This window comes from Salarias fasciatus, chromosome 7 (assembly GCF_902148845.1).
Source record: "Salarias fasciatus chromosome 7, fSalaFa1.1, whole genome shotgun sequence".
NCBI classification, from domain to species: domain Eukaryota; kingdom Metazoa; phylum Chordata; class Actinopteri; order Blenniiformes; family Blenniidae; genus Salarias; species Salarias fasciatus.
In genome coordinates, this window is record NC_043751.1 from 27,965,848 (window position 1) to 27,980,112 (window position 14,265).

Here is a 14,265-nt window from a genome sequence, read left to right on the forward strand (position 1 = left end):
ATTACAATTTATGAGGAAATTATTGCATCAGATATGTCTTAAGTTTTAAAATCAACTTATGCTTAATTATATTATTCATAGCATTTAATGTAACCTCACTACCAGGTCAGACATCACCTATGAACAAGCGGGATGAATCGCTTGAAATAGTATCATTTTTCTACGTTAATTGCATCCAGGAAAAAAAAAGACTAAGGAAACTTACCCCAATCGTTCTGAATTTGTAGTCAAAAATCCTTTGCTGTCTTTCAGTCTCTCGGTTTCGGCTTCTCTCCAGTTTAGCTCGGGCGAGGCGGTCCGACAGCAATTCAGCATTAAACATTTTGACTAACAGATTAAGTTAATTGAGACTTGACTCCCCAGACCCAGGCGAACCACTTTCAAACACAGCGGTTGCTAGGAAACCGGAGTGTTCGTAAGCTTTCGGAACGTGTCGGCCTTTTCCGGGAAAATGGTTTGAGGACTCTGATTGGCTCGTTTTCACACTTCTAAAATCCACTAAAACTCTTCCGCGTGTTATCAGTTTGAGATACACGTTTGTTTGTATTTTTAAATCCATCTATTTTTAAATCCATGATTTAACTGAAGACCTAAGGTGTAGGCCTAGTTTTAAATAATTAAATACCATATTTAATATTTTATCAGACGAGTCCTGATGGCTAAAAGACTGCGAGTTCATAACATCACGTGACACAATAAAAACAAAACATTCAAACTCCAAAAATTCAAACCTTGAGTTGAACCCCAGATTTTACAAAAACAATTACAGAAGTAAATTTAAAAAAATGCAATTTTGGCTAAATATAAAGTACCGATATAGCCTAATGAATATTTCTACTGTCTGTTGAACGTTCACACTTCGTTTCAAATGCCTTCTAAGACAAACATATTGCAACTTACTCATGGATTTTGGCTGTATTAACTAAAATGTGAATGAGTGCATAAGTCCATAAATATGTGAGGTCATGCACGTACGTGTAGAAGAGTAGGTCATATATCACTCATTTTTAATGTGTTTATATACGTATGTATGTGTGTGAGAGTGTAGCGGCAAATGATAAAAGAATTAAGATGATCATGACACAATGAGATATGGATTGCAAATCAGAGGCAGCCAATGTACAGGCAGAAAAAACTGGAAAAAAGTGATTTTTTTTAAAAATAAATATTTTTATTTTGTTGGTTTGTCTTCTCCAAAATTGAAAAATAGACCACACTGGTGAAGAAACTTCTGCAAAAATCCCCTGCACTGATCATTCCTTATGAGTATAAAATTGCAAACCTCAAGGACCACATACATTCAAATATATATTTATTTAAAATGGTTTGATTATATTTTGGATTTCCCATTTTTGGCCAGAGCATTCAGTTATTAAGAGTAGCCCTTGATTGATTTCTAGGCATCTCATTGTTTTGTTGTTTCTGATTTCTTGGCCCTGCAAAGGAAAACCAAAGAGGATAAAAACACCAACATTTCTAATCATTTCTCAGAGCGCAGTACTTTGTCATGTAATACCTGAGTGAAGTTCCAGTGTATTCCCATTCCTTTCTGTGCAGCCTCTTTGCAGTCGTACAGGCCGGGCTCGGTTGTATTTTTGCCCACATCAGCTAAGCACCGATTGTCGTTGTATTTGTGGGACTTGATGCCACCAATGTACAACTCACCATTTCCTCTGTAATATGTCATCTTGAGCGGTAAAAGAAAGGAGAAAATGCTAATTAAACTGAGCAGATACGCCATCAGGTGACACTTGGCTCTCGGAGGTGCTTCACTCACCTGCGGTCCGTAGTAGTGGCACAGGTAGGCCACCGGGGTGTGCCCGGGTACTCTACCCTGGTCTACGCACAAGCCAGAGTCAAGATTCTTCAACTGTCAGGAACAAACATGGGCGTGTTTCTCACTCTATCAAACATATCTAAGTTTTTTGTTTTTTTTGTTTGTTTTTTTTTTTAAAGAAAACTCACTCCTCCAAAAGCCAGTATGTTGTGCCAGGGATCCAGTTTAGGATAGATGTTCTCCAGGTACCATTTGAAAGGTTTACATTTCAATCTTTCTCTCAGTTTCTTCCTCTCTGAAACATCTCCGATATCGATTCCATGATTCTACGGAGACAGAAAAAGAAGTTCGATCATTGTTTTATGTTCCTGCTGGACCTCCTGACTCCTTTACCTCAAAAGGGATGTTCCAGGCCAGGTTGACGTTGTGCTTGTATTCGTCCATCCAGACTTCCGCGACCCTCAGGGCATTTCTCTTCATGGCGCTGCTCAGGTCCAGCATGTACGGCTTGTGCTCCCTCTCAATGTGGGCAATCTTGGAGCAGGGAACGACCTCGACACTGCCGCCGCATGTCCACACCTACACCAGCAATAATGCACACGTTTAACTTTGTTACTTTGTATTGGCAGGAAAATTAGAGTCGACTTACAGCAAGAATTCTTAAAATGAACCTTAACTGCAGAAATTGAAGGAGTTTCTGCAGTATTTTGGATAATTTACTAGTTTTACCAAGGTTGTGATGATTTCTAAGATCTGAAAGTATGAATTTGGAGCTTCACTCACACGAATTCCCAGTTCAACATTTTCTCCGCCGTACACCTTCATTCCTTCGTCCAGGACTCCAATTTCTCCAAGAAACTCCCTGTTGGCAACTAGGATCCCCATGACGGACGGACTCCTGAAGATGACAGCAGCGACCACAGACACATTTAACGTCCCCCTCTACTGTTTTACTGCCAGCAGTCCTTGTTGATGTCAACTGAACTCACTTCCCGGGTAGCGACCCGTCGTTCTTCAGATAATACTCTGGGCTGAAACTCTCATACATGCACCACAGAGCCCAGTCGAAGGCGTGAGCTGCAGGGAAGTACTGAACGATTTCCAGATCGTCGAAGTTGACTTTGTCAAACACGGGCGAGACCACCACTGTCCGGTCGGCCTGGATCTGAGTCAGCAGCGGTTCTGCCCTGCGAGAGCGGAAACAGGAAGTTCGATTCAGATCTTTCAGTGTATGAGCCAAATAATCACAACATAAATCAACTTTACCGAATGTAATAAAACAGAGACAACACAAGAGTTTCCGCATCAGTACGTATGAATCTGAGGGACTTCGACCCTGCTTACATGACAGCAATTCAACTTTCAAAAGGCATTGCTTTTGTGTTTTCATTTCACGAAGGTTTTGTGTTTACATGGCAATGGCAGAAACACTTAAAGCAGTGTAGTTTTTATGTTGGACCAGTAGATGGCCCTGTTTGGTTTTGCAATGAAACCCCACACACATGCAGAGGACATAAATGATAATGCCGAGTTCACAGACATTGGTATGGACAGACGACCAAGCTGAACTGCCATTAGAGGAGACTCAACTATAAGACAACCAAATCTGAGGAGAATATGGACCAACGGTCATGACACTCTGGAGAACACTATTGTTGTTATTGTTCATCTTGAAACATTTTTCAAGCTAAATGTTAAAGACTGTCCTCGACAGTGATGAATTAGATGAATAGATCCTCATTTTTCTGTCTCTGCATTTCTGTCTGGAGTCAGTTTCACGAAATATCTTTAGAGTTTGGACAAATTCAGTCAACACAAATGCAACAGGATCAGCCAGCTTGTTAATGCGTTTTAAGATTTTCCAAGTCAGCTTGCCTCACTGCTTCAGGAATCAATATGAAGATTTGGAAATTGCTCACGGTGCTGTCCCTTTGAGGAAATGTGCACCTTGCGTAATGAGGGTGGATCTGAGGACAGAGTAACGCACTACCTGCAGACAGGGTCATTTCACAACGTGTGTGTTTAATGAAGCATTTCTAACACGAGAAATGATTCAACCAAAAATCTGGGTTTAACTGTTTTGTCAGAGCTAGCAGAAAACTTGGAAATTGTTAAAATCCTGTTTTGAAGACAAGTTGATATTCCGCGAATGATCTATCCAACAGTCTTTGTACAGTTAAAGGCAAAGTACACAGCGATACAATAGTTCTGCTTCAAGGAGTAATGATCAAGCACTCGAGATTTAACAGAGCTCGATCAGCTTCCGCCTCCTGACTCCTACCACATCTCATGGACTTCGATGTGAGCGTCCAGGATGGCCACCACGTCGGCGGTGGCAGCTCTCCATCCAGACGCCCGGGCGTGGGCGAGACCGTGCTGCTCCGTGTGCCTCACCCTGACGAAACGGACGCTGGGCTTCTCTTGCTCCAGTGTTTTTATGTACGCATCCAGGTCCCCCTTCAGGTCGTCTGAATCACAGGAAGTGGATGCTTATACTGAGGAAATGGGGGCAGGTTCAAGGTCAAGTGCCACACACACACACACACACACACACACACACACACACTGAACACAGCGCTGCCCAGTATGATCCTAAACATGTCAAACTAGTTCAAACATTGTGACAAGAGTGATCAGGTTCAAGGTGTTTAAAACAGCGACGGAGGTGATGGCCACTTTTTTTTTTTAATACTCAAGGGCGTTTGTAGCCTCGTAAACCAGACCCACTCACTCCTCATCCTCATTTGGATTTGGAGTTCAACTTAGTCTGGATAGGAGCCCATTGAAACTTCTTGCAGGGGGCGTCGGTTACTCCTTTGACTGACAGCGCACTTCAGCCAATCAGCGCTTCAAAATAAATACGTCATCAAAATGCGTTCGCTTCTCTAAGGATTAGCGATTGTTGTAATTCTTGGTATTTTGGCTATAACTTTACTGATTGCAGCTTTCAGACGATGGTTAAAGTCCGCCATCTCCGATACGCGCAGCGATAGCGTCACTTCCGGTTTAGCCACCGGAATTCGCCAAAAAAAATTGAAAACAAAAAGCGGCAACGCTGATTGGCTCGGCCGTTTCCGGACTGCGTGAAATCCCCTGCTATGGGCTCCTACCCAGACTGAGCTCATCTCCAAAATCCAAACGGATGAGGAGTGGGCGGGGCTGGTTTACGAGGCAAGGGCGTTTGCGACCTTTGACAGGTTAATTTATAACCACTAGTTAATCATTATGAGTCAAAGTTGAAATTCTATTATGTAGCTGCTGAAATATAGAGTACTTTAAAAAGGTTAAAAAAAAAAAACAAAACACACAACTTCGATGATCAAACAGTTAGACGGAAAAAACACCAACTTGTTTTCCAGTCTTTAAAAAAGGCAACACGACAGAGGCTCTCCATTCCAATCTGAGGCTAGAGGGATTCTTGTATGAAGCGAATTGTAAAGCTGTTCTGAGTAAAGAATCTGAAAATAACAATCATTTTCACTGACCACGGCAGGATTGTGAAATTTGTGCCATGTATCTCGTCTCCACCCCCCTAAGTGCAAACCAAAACAAGCTTTGTGGTGAACACTCAGGTGTTGGGACATCGTAATTATTGTTTGAGCAAGGCACCATTAGAGCTGTTGTCGTCCACCATGACGATCTCCTTCAGCACGTTTCGGGGAGTGCGGTCCACGATGCTGCGCAGGGCTCGTTTGAGCACAGACAAGGCTTCGTCCAGGTAGATCAGCACCACTGCCAGGCTGGGAAGGTCCTTCGGGTAACTCTTGTCCAAACATCTGTGCAGGAGAAGAAGACTACGTTTGAAGAAGACGTATGTTGACGTAATGAGGGAAATGAAATGTGAGGACAGCGATGGTTCTTGTGTGAAGTGATGAGGAGGAGAACAATAACAGGAATTTAAAATACACCTCTTGTCTCTGGTGTCCGGGAGAGCTCGATCGAGAGGAAGGCGATCGCTGAGAAACACGTTGTATCCATAATTCTTAAACAAAGTCTCTGCTTCCATTTGGTCGTCCTCGGACAGGTTCGATCCCCACGATTTGAAAAGAGCAGAATTGGGGAACAGCTTAGCGACTTTCTGCTCACGCTGCTTCTTGGAGGCTTTCTTATCTTCAGGCTGTTGGACGTCAGCAGCGTCTCTCCCCCGGTTCAGGCTCTCTTCCAGGATTTTAGCAGCGTTTCTCCATCTGTCTATGTCCTCTTCCAGAATGAGTTTAATCCTATCCTGCTTTTTCTCGAAGGATTTCATCATTGTGTCTTTACGGATGTGAGAAATCAAGAACGACAAAAAGAGAAAAGCATCAGACATAATAGCTTTCTTGCCTTTTTTTTGGCAGCCAAATATAACCAGAGAAATCTACAATTTTAAATGTAAAAAGCTAAAAATACATGAATAAAATAACAGGGCACGAGGAATAGGATAATTGATAAAATTGTGTGCTTCTTCAATATCTCTATTGAAAATTCATTCAATATAAAAAAAACATGCAAATATATTCAAAACAGACAGTTCAATGTAATTACTTATCTTACAAATGTTTCTGCAGCAAAGTTACTGGATATAGTTCTCAGCTGTGATTCATCTTGAGTATATTACTACATTAGAAAGTTTATAATTATGTCAAAAAAAAAAACATTTGGTGGCCATTTTGGATGCCATCTTGGATTTTATGTGTAATGTTTTATTATGTTTTATGTAATATGTTTAAATCTGATTTACTACGCTGAGATTATGAGGTAGGATTATGTAACCTCTGATCAATGGCCTCTTTGTTCAGCGATAAAACTGGTTCGTCACTAGATTTACGTTTCAATAAATCCCAGAATTTCCGTCTCGGTCAGGAGCCGTTTTGCCATCAAGATTGCACAAAATTACATTTCCATTTGAGGAAAAAAAATTGAGGAAGTGTTTCATGGAACTGCATCTTAATTTAGAAAGTTGAGGGGTCATATAACAAGAACAAATTTTAAATTCTTCACCATAGATGCTGTGAGAACAGGAGGTTCGAAATACCTCAATTTAACTTGGAATCCAATGGGAGACATTTCCCAGTTGATTCGGTGGCCTTATTTTGAAAGAGCCATTTCACCCTCTAAAATGATTTTTTTAACCAAAAATAACTTTGCTCCATTTTTCAGGGGTGGGCATTCCTGGTCATTGAAGGCTGCAGCCTTGCATGTTTTCCATGTCTCCCTGCTTCAACACACCTGAATCTCGTGAAGAATCATGGCAGAGTCCAGCAGAAAGCCTGATAAGGAGCCACATTGCAAACAGCTGTGTCGAAGCAGGGAGACTGGAAAACATGCAGGGCTGCGGCAATCGAGGACCAGGAATGCCAACCCCTGGTCTATATGAAGTAGGGCTGAACGATATATCGTTATCATATCGATATCGGGATATGAACATTCAGGACATTAGTTTCTCAAAATCAACGATATCAAGATTTCCCCTGCTTGCCCTGCATGTAAGCTCGCCCATGCACAGGTAAGGCCAGCCAACCACAAACCTCGTTTACTGGTTGACAGCTGATGGCAGAGGGCGGTTGCAGAATCTGCACAAACAAGTTTGGTGGTCGTGGCAGTGAGTTCTCATAAATAAAACAGCATTTTTTTTTTCTACAACCTTTTGTATTATAATGTTTTTATTTTTCTGAAAAATGCTTAATTTTCACTGAATCCATTGTAATATATCGTATCGATAGAGATATCTGGCATGGATATCGAGATATGAAATTTTGCCCATATCGTTCAGCCCTAATATGAAGAGTCAATAAACCCAGTATCACTCCACCACCTTGATTTTCTCAGAGATAGCTCATTAATAAGTTTTCGTGGACAATAAGGCTGTGATTCAGGTATTTCCATGAGGACAGCAGAGAAGGCCTCGCAGCCTCGGACGGCCCACCACTGTTATAAGTTATGGTACAAAACACAAAGCATGTTAGTTCAACACGTTTGTGAGCAGTTTCCACTGACAATTTCACAGCAAAATGCGTCATCATCGTAGGACAGAGATCTATGGCCGTTATCGCTTTGCTGTATTGCTTTTATCGTCCCTAATAAAGCTGCATTCCTTTGCCGTTATTGTTTGGCAGCAACCTGTACTGGCATGTGGATGTGATCAGCAGTGTAAATATGTATATTATGTCAGAAACAAACGTGAATCAATATTCCTCAGATCGATCCATTACTCCCTGTAGCTTTAATAATCAAACAATAATACAGATGAATATTAGTGAATAGAACTCACAGAGCTTGTTGATGCTCCCCTCCAGGTGTGACATCCTTCTCTCGGCTCGTGATGCCTCCAGTCCACTCTGTGTCTCCACGTGATTCACATACCTCACCATCAGGTGAAAGCCCAGGTAGAGCACGAGCCCGCAGCCCCACAGCGTGAACAGCGCGCGCTTCACCCACGCCGCTCTCATGCTGACGCGCGCGCGGACACGACGCGAGACCCCGGAGTGGAGCGAGAGGCACGTCTTTAAACGGATCAGTCACATGGGAGGAGGATGAAGATCCACACCTGGATCAAGCGGCGAGCTGACGTCACCACGCCGCCTTCACGCACACGCCCAGGTGAGGTAAGCTGCCATTTTTCAATGTAAAGTAACTACAGTTTCAGTTTCAACATGAAGCCAACTTTAATGAAACCCTCTGCTGCAAAATACAGTGAAATGTAACAAAACAAGCAAACAAAAAAAAACCTTATCCTGTAGCTGTTGGACTCTACCAGCCCCTAAATCCCCAAAGTTTGATTAAAACAAAAAAAAAAAAAATAATAGTGTGAACAAGCCAGACATAGCTAATCTGTGTTTCACTTTGTGTCACCAAAATCACTGCAGCCTTTACTGTCTCCTGTTGATTGTACTGCAACACATAGTTAGACATAAAAAAGACCTTTTCATGATTTTAATGGATTGTTATAATCATAAAATCCAATAAATTCACTTTTCTGCAGAACAATGAAACTGTGTAGTATGACTATGATCAGCAGGACTGTGACTGTGGCTGCATGGACTGGTTATCCAGGACTTGTTTCGTTCCTTTGTTAGATGTTCCTTCTTTGTATTTTTCATGAGAAGAGCCGTGTTTGGCCTGTTGATCCTACCAGGTTTGACGAGGTGTTTCTTTTGTGCGATGTGGAACCAACTGTTCTTACAATCAAACGCTGTAATGGTTTTTAAAAGTATATTTTTTTATTAATAATAGCAATTTATGTGATTTTTTTCTTCACACCAGCCTTGGTTTTTTATACCTGTGTTCAAACCCTCTGAAGGGCAAGAGGTTGAAGAGTTATTAATTTGTACTAAAACACAAAAATTATATTAGATTAAACTAGGATCTCAAAAGCATAATATTTAGTTGTGACCAGCCTTGTTTCACGTTAGGATTTTAGCAGAAATTCTAATAATTCTATTTGCTCCCGAGTCAGCTTAAATAACCATTATTTTAAGAAATGAAATCACTCTCCAGATAAAATCAACACCCAAAAACTTACAGGAATGAAAAAGTAAACATAAAATGTTGCTCCACTAATAACATTTTTAAAAACAGCTTTTTCCTGATCTACCGCCCTCCTCGCCCTGCTGGTGTGTCCTCAAATGACTTCAGTGTATTTCCATCATCCATCATAAAACTGGATAAAGTGTTAAGGCCTATTAATACTCCACAAGAACAAAGTTCGGCAAGGAGGCGGTGCGAGAACAAAATGACGTCATTTTGTTCTCGCATCACCTCCTTGCCGAACAAATTTCGGCAGCCTCGCGCCCTCCTCGTGTAACTTTGTTCGGCTGGGTGATCGAGAAGTCTTCTCTGATTGGTCAGATTTTCCTGCTTCACCTCGACACTCCCACTTCTTGTCACAGCGGAGCTGAATGAAGAGACGGTATTGAGCGGAGCAGAAAGCTCCAAGTTTTTCAACAATCCCTCATAAAGTCAGCTGAATTCGCCTTCAGAATGATTTAACTGTCCAGGTCTATAATTACATTACTTGTACCTCTTTCTGTTTAACAAAATTTTACCACTGTTCAACGGAGAACTACATTGGAAATTATTCTGGACTCAGATCATGTTTAAACTGATTTTATTTAATGACTGAAGTGAACACATTTCTAAAAGATGGATTTAATGACTCTGATAATCTTCAACCATAATGGCTTTATTATATATTGCCAATTAAGAACCACAAACACATTTCTCCGGAAAAAAATAAATACAACTTGCATAGTCCTAAAAATTTGAACCAGAATTTAAAAAACGATATATTTCTGAATGAAACGTTTTTAAAAGACATGGCAGAAATTATTCACATTGATTGCTGTATTTTTTTTGTGTTTATTGTCATTCAAAAGATAACACAAAAATATACAGAAAAGAAAATAATACGATACAAGAATGAATGAAAAAGGAGCAGAAAGAAGAAAAACTTGTAATGTCTGCCCCTTCTTTCATCATATCATTTTCCCAATATTTACAAACACCATCATCTTTTTCACCTGATTTTACACTAGTTACATTTATTTAAATATTTTTGTTGGATTCTTGATTTTAAAATGAAGTAATAACAGCCCCTATAATAATTCCCTCCTGCCAGGCTCCCGTCCTGGAGGAGTCTGGAAAACTCCAGAAAGTCATTTCTTGAGATGATCAGAGTCCCGACGGTTTCTCTCTGGTCCCAGAGGTTGCTGGTTCCTCCACCCTCTGGTTCCTACACCTTGTACACTGCCACAGGAGCAGCAGTGCAGTTGGAGTTGGTGGATGTATCTCATGGGTGGTGCATCAGCTGCATCTGTACAGATCATGATAAAAAGTCATTTTCAATGCCTTGCCTGTTAAAGAGATTTTTCTTCAGCGTGCCACTGGATCTAGAGACGGATCAATAAAACACAAGGTGTCTTAATACCGGATGATTTGATGGTCAAAGCAGGAGCAAAAAAAAAATCATGTAGAAATAGAAATATAGTCGGAATTATTCTCCTACCACCTATTTGCTGATGACCTACAGCTGTACTGCTCCTTCAAGCCTTCTGACACTCACAAACTGAGCTCCTCAATGAACTACTTGTCACAAACCAAGCAGTGGTTAAGTGATAACAGCATCCAATTAAACTCAGAAAAAACAGAGGCTCTCATCATCGCCCCAGACAGTGCCATCCCCACTATTAAGCGTCACCTTGGCGATCTGAGCCCCTTCACGAAAACCGAACTGAGGAACCTTGGGGTGATCTTTGACAACGCCATGTCACTGGACCACCACTCAAGGCAGCTGGCTAGAAACTGTTTCTTCCAGCTGCACAATATCGCTAAGCTCAGACCCGTGGTATCAAAGAACAAGCTTGAAATGATCATTCATGCGTTCATATCCTCGCGGCTGGACTACTGCAACAGCCTGTTCACTTACCTCAGCAAGGAAGAGCTGGCTCGTCTTCAGTATGTCAGGACTCAGCTGCGAGGCTGCTGACCAGCACCAACAGAAGGTCCCACATCACACCTGTGCTAAAATCCCTCCACTGGCTCCCTGTTGCATTCTGCGTCCAGTTTAAAATCCTGGTGCTGACCTTCCGAGCCCGAGATGGCCAGGCTCCCATGTATATCAGAGACTTAGTCAAGCTCTACAGCTCGGCCCGAAGCCTGAGGTCATCAGATCAGAACCTGCTGAGAGTCCCCCGGACTCGTTTTAAAACTAGGGGTGACCGCTGGCTCATATCCACCACGCCTCGCCTCTGGAGCGAGCTTCCTCTTGACTCGCGCTCTCTGGACTCAGTGGATGCTTTAAAAAACATTTAAAAACACATCTGTTTCATAAGTCACTACAGACCCACTGACACAGTTTTGTCTTGGCAGTACCATGTACCATGTGCTGTCTATATGTAGCCCTGTGGCTGTTATTTTCTTTCATTTGTGTAAATAATAAAATGTTTGTAAATAATAGTTCATGAAGTGTTAAAATGTTGGTTCATAAAATTTAAAAAGGTTAAAATCAGTCATTTAATTTACAGTTAAGATGTCAGAGATAAAAGAGCTTGTTTTATAATCCATTCATATGTTTTTTTTTGCAAAAAAGATGTGAGACCACGTTTATTGCGGGGAAGTGAAGCATCTTGTTAACCTCTGATCTTTGTATGCGTCTCTTCTGAACCAATCCTGATCGCATTTTTCCGGGTAGGCGGGGCTTAGCTTGGCCTACGTGCGCAACACGTTGGTAATAGCAGAGGCTGTTTTCAGCGTCCGAGGAGGACTGCTGTAAGGATTAAACACGTTGTGAAAGCCCTCCTAACGTCCAAGGCTGACGAAGAGTCGTCCTGTGGTGGATGTTGGTCAACCCTGTGAGGCTGCCAGAGGACTGGACTGTTGCCATACACTGGAGAGAGCGAGGACCGAGAGGGCCCTGGACCGTGGAGAGGTTGTCGCTGTTGTACTTGGATCTGGTTTGCTGCTACACGCTGCACCCCCTTGCCACGTGCTGCTGCACGCTGCACCCCCTTGCCACTGCAACTGCAACTTGCCAATTGCCCATTCTTCCCCCTTCTACTTCTCTGACTGCGGATTTGTGAGTACTCTAAACACTTTGCACGTGCTGTTTTGTTTCTGCTGATTTCTGTCAGTGAAGCGGCCATTTGTTTCTGGCCTCCCCGCTCACAAGCATCGACTGGGCCTACAACGTTTTTTATTTTAGCCCAGTGTGAATGTGTGTGTGAATGTGGGCTGTGGACATTTAAGTTTCTGATCAATTTGAATTGCTGGACTTTGTATTCAGATCACCAGAGATCAATTGTGGGTCTAATTAACCAGAGTATTAATTGAGGTTGTTTTTTTGTGAGCATTATTTGTGAAACTGAAGGTCAACCGTGAATTTAATTTTTGCAATTCTTAGTTTTGTAATAAATTATTATTGTTTGATTAAATTCTGTGTAGTAATTACAACAGTATACTTTGGGATAAGTATTAATCAGATTACATTGAGTTTTATTTTAAAGGGGAAGTATCAAATTTGGTTACTTCTTAAGATTTATTGGAGGCACTGTCAAGTTGATTTAAGTTATTACAGGTTGCGCCAGACGAACCTAGGCCCCGTCCCATTGTACTATAACACCCCTATTATTTTGAAGTTCAAATTCTTTAGCTACATGGGACTGGGGTTACATAATTGGAGGCACTGCTGGGATGTGTTCATTGTTTGACCAGTTAAATTTAAGTAATTAAGAACAACGCTCACATACTATAATGGCAGCCACCCACCAACTTGAGGTCGCTGCAGTCCTTTTTGGGGTTCTGTGGCTATTATCGCAAGTTCATCAAGAACTACTCAGCCATAGTTCGCCCACTCACTGATTTAACAAAGGGATACCCTCCTGTGAGGAAGGAGAAGAAACCCACCAAATCCAATGCTAGTGATTATTTCAAACCATCCGAGCCCTTTGGTGAGCGTTGGACCCCAGCCTGTGCTGATGCTTTTCGCCAAATCATCCAATGTCTTACCAGTGCTCCAGTGTTGGCTTTTGCTGATGCAACAAAACCCTACATCCTACATGTAGATGCCAGCATGGACGGGCTTGGGGCGGTCCTCAATCAAGAATACCCTGATGGGTTGCGACCTGTGGCATTTGCTAGCTAAGCCAATCGGAAAAAAACTACCCCATCCACCAACTTGAATTTTTGGCCTTGAAATGGGCTGTAGTGGATAAGTTCCACGATTACCTCTACGGTGCCAGATTCACAGTGAGAACCGACAACAATCCGCTCACCTATGTTCTCACCACAGCCAAGTTGAGTGCTACAGGCCATAGGTGGTTGGCCAGCTTGACAACTTATGACTTCGACATTAAGTACAAGCCTGGCAGAGAAAACGTGGATGCTGACTGGTTGTCCAGGAACGCCATGGAAGGAGACGATGGATGGAGACACATTCCCCAGTCAGGTGTTAAAGCTCTCTGTCGCCAGTTTAGTGTCACTCAATCAGCTAAACTGCCCAACCGTTTCATAGACCAGTTAGGAGTTCCCCCAACTGTCATCCCCCCTGCTTATGCTTTGTCCACTCATCTCGGGGTGAGTCCTTTAGAGCAGCTTAGCACCGAAGAACTCCGCAAAGCGCAGGACAGTGATCCCGACATCAGTGTTGCTAAAAAAGCTGTCCAAAGTGGAGTCTGGCCTACCTCCCAGAGTCACAGTCCAGATGTTGCTTTGCTACAACGAGAAAGCAGCAGATTTCTGATAAAGTCGGGCCTGTTATATAGGAAAACCACCAGACCGGTGGGTGGGCAGATTTCCCAACTGGTCCTCCCCAAAGAACATCGTCTTAAGGTGCTTAAGTCTGTTCATGATGATTCTGGCCATCTGGGAGTTGACAGAATCACTGACATGGTCAAAGATCGATTTTATTGGCCAAAGATGGCCTCAGACATTTCCCAGTACATCAAAAACTGTGGCCGGTGTGTTGCCCGTAAAACGCTTCCTCATCGGGCTGCACCGTTGAAACAGATGACAAG

General features: G+C 42.3%; 1 protein-coding gene across 1 annotated transcript; it reads right to left on the reverse strand.

The window, feature by feature from the left end:
• Positions 1-1,293: 1,293 nt before the first annotated feature.
• On the reverse strand, positions 1,294-8,225 carry LOC115392183 (probable polypeptide N-acetylgalactosaminyltransferase 8). The gene is made up of 11 exons (XM_030096720.1): positions 8,028-8,225; positions 5,686-6,034; positions 5,387-5,553; positions 4,059-4,245; positions 2,767-2,964; positions 2,561-2,675; positions 2,171-2,356; positions 1,966-2,103; positions 1,778-1,870; positions 1,517-1,687; positions 1,294-1,436 (listed from the first exon to the last, which is right to left on the reverse strand). The coding sequence occupies exons 1-11, from the start codon at positions 8,203-8,205 to the stop codon at positions 1,317-1,319; spliced, it is 1,902 nt and encodes a 633-aa protein (XP_029952580.1). The 5' UTR covers positions 8,206-8,225; the 3' UTR covers positions 1,294-1,316.
• Positions 8,226-14,265: the final 6,040 nt, after the last annotated feature.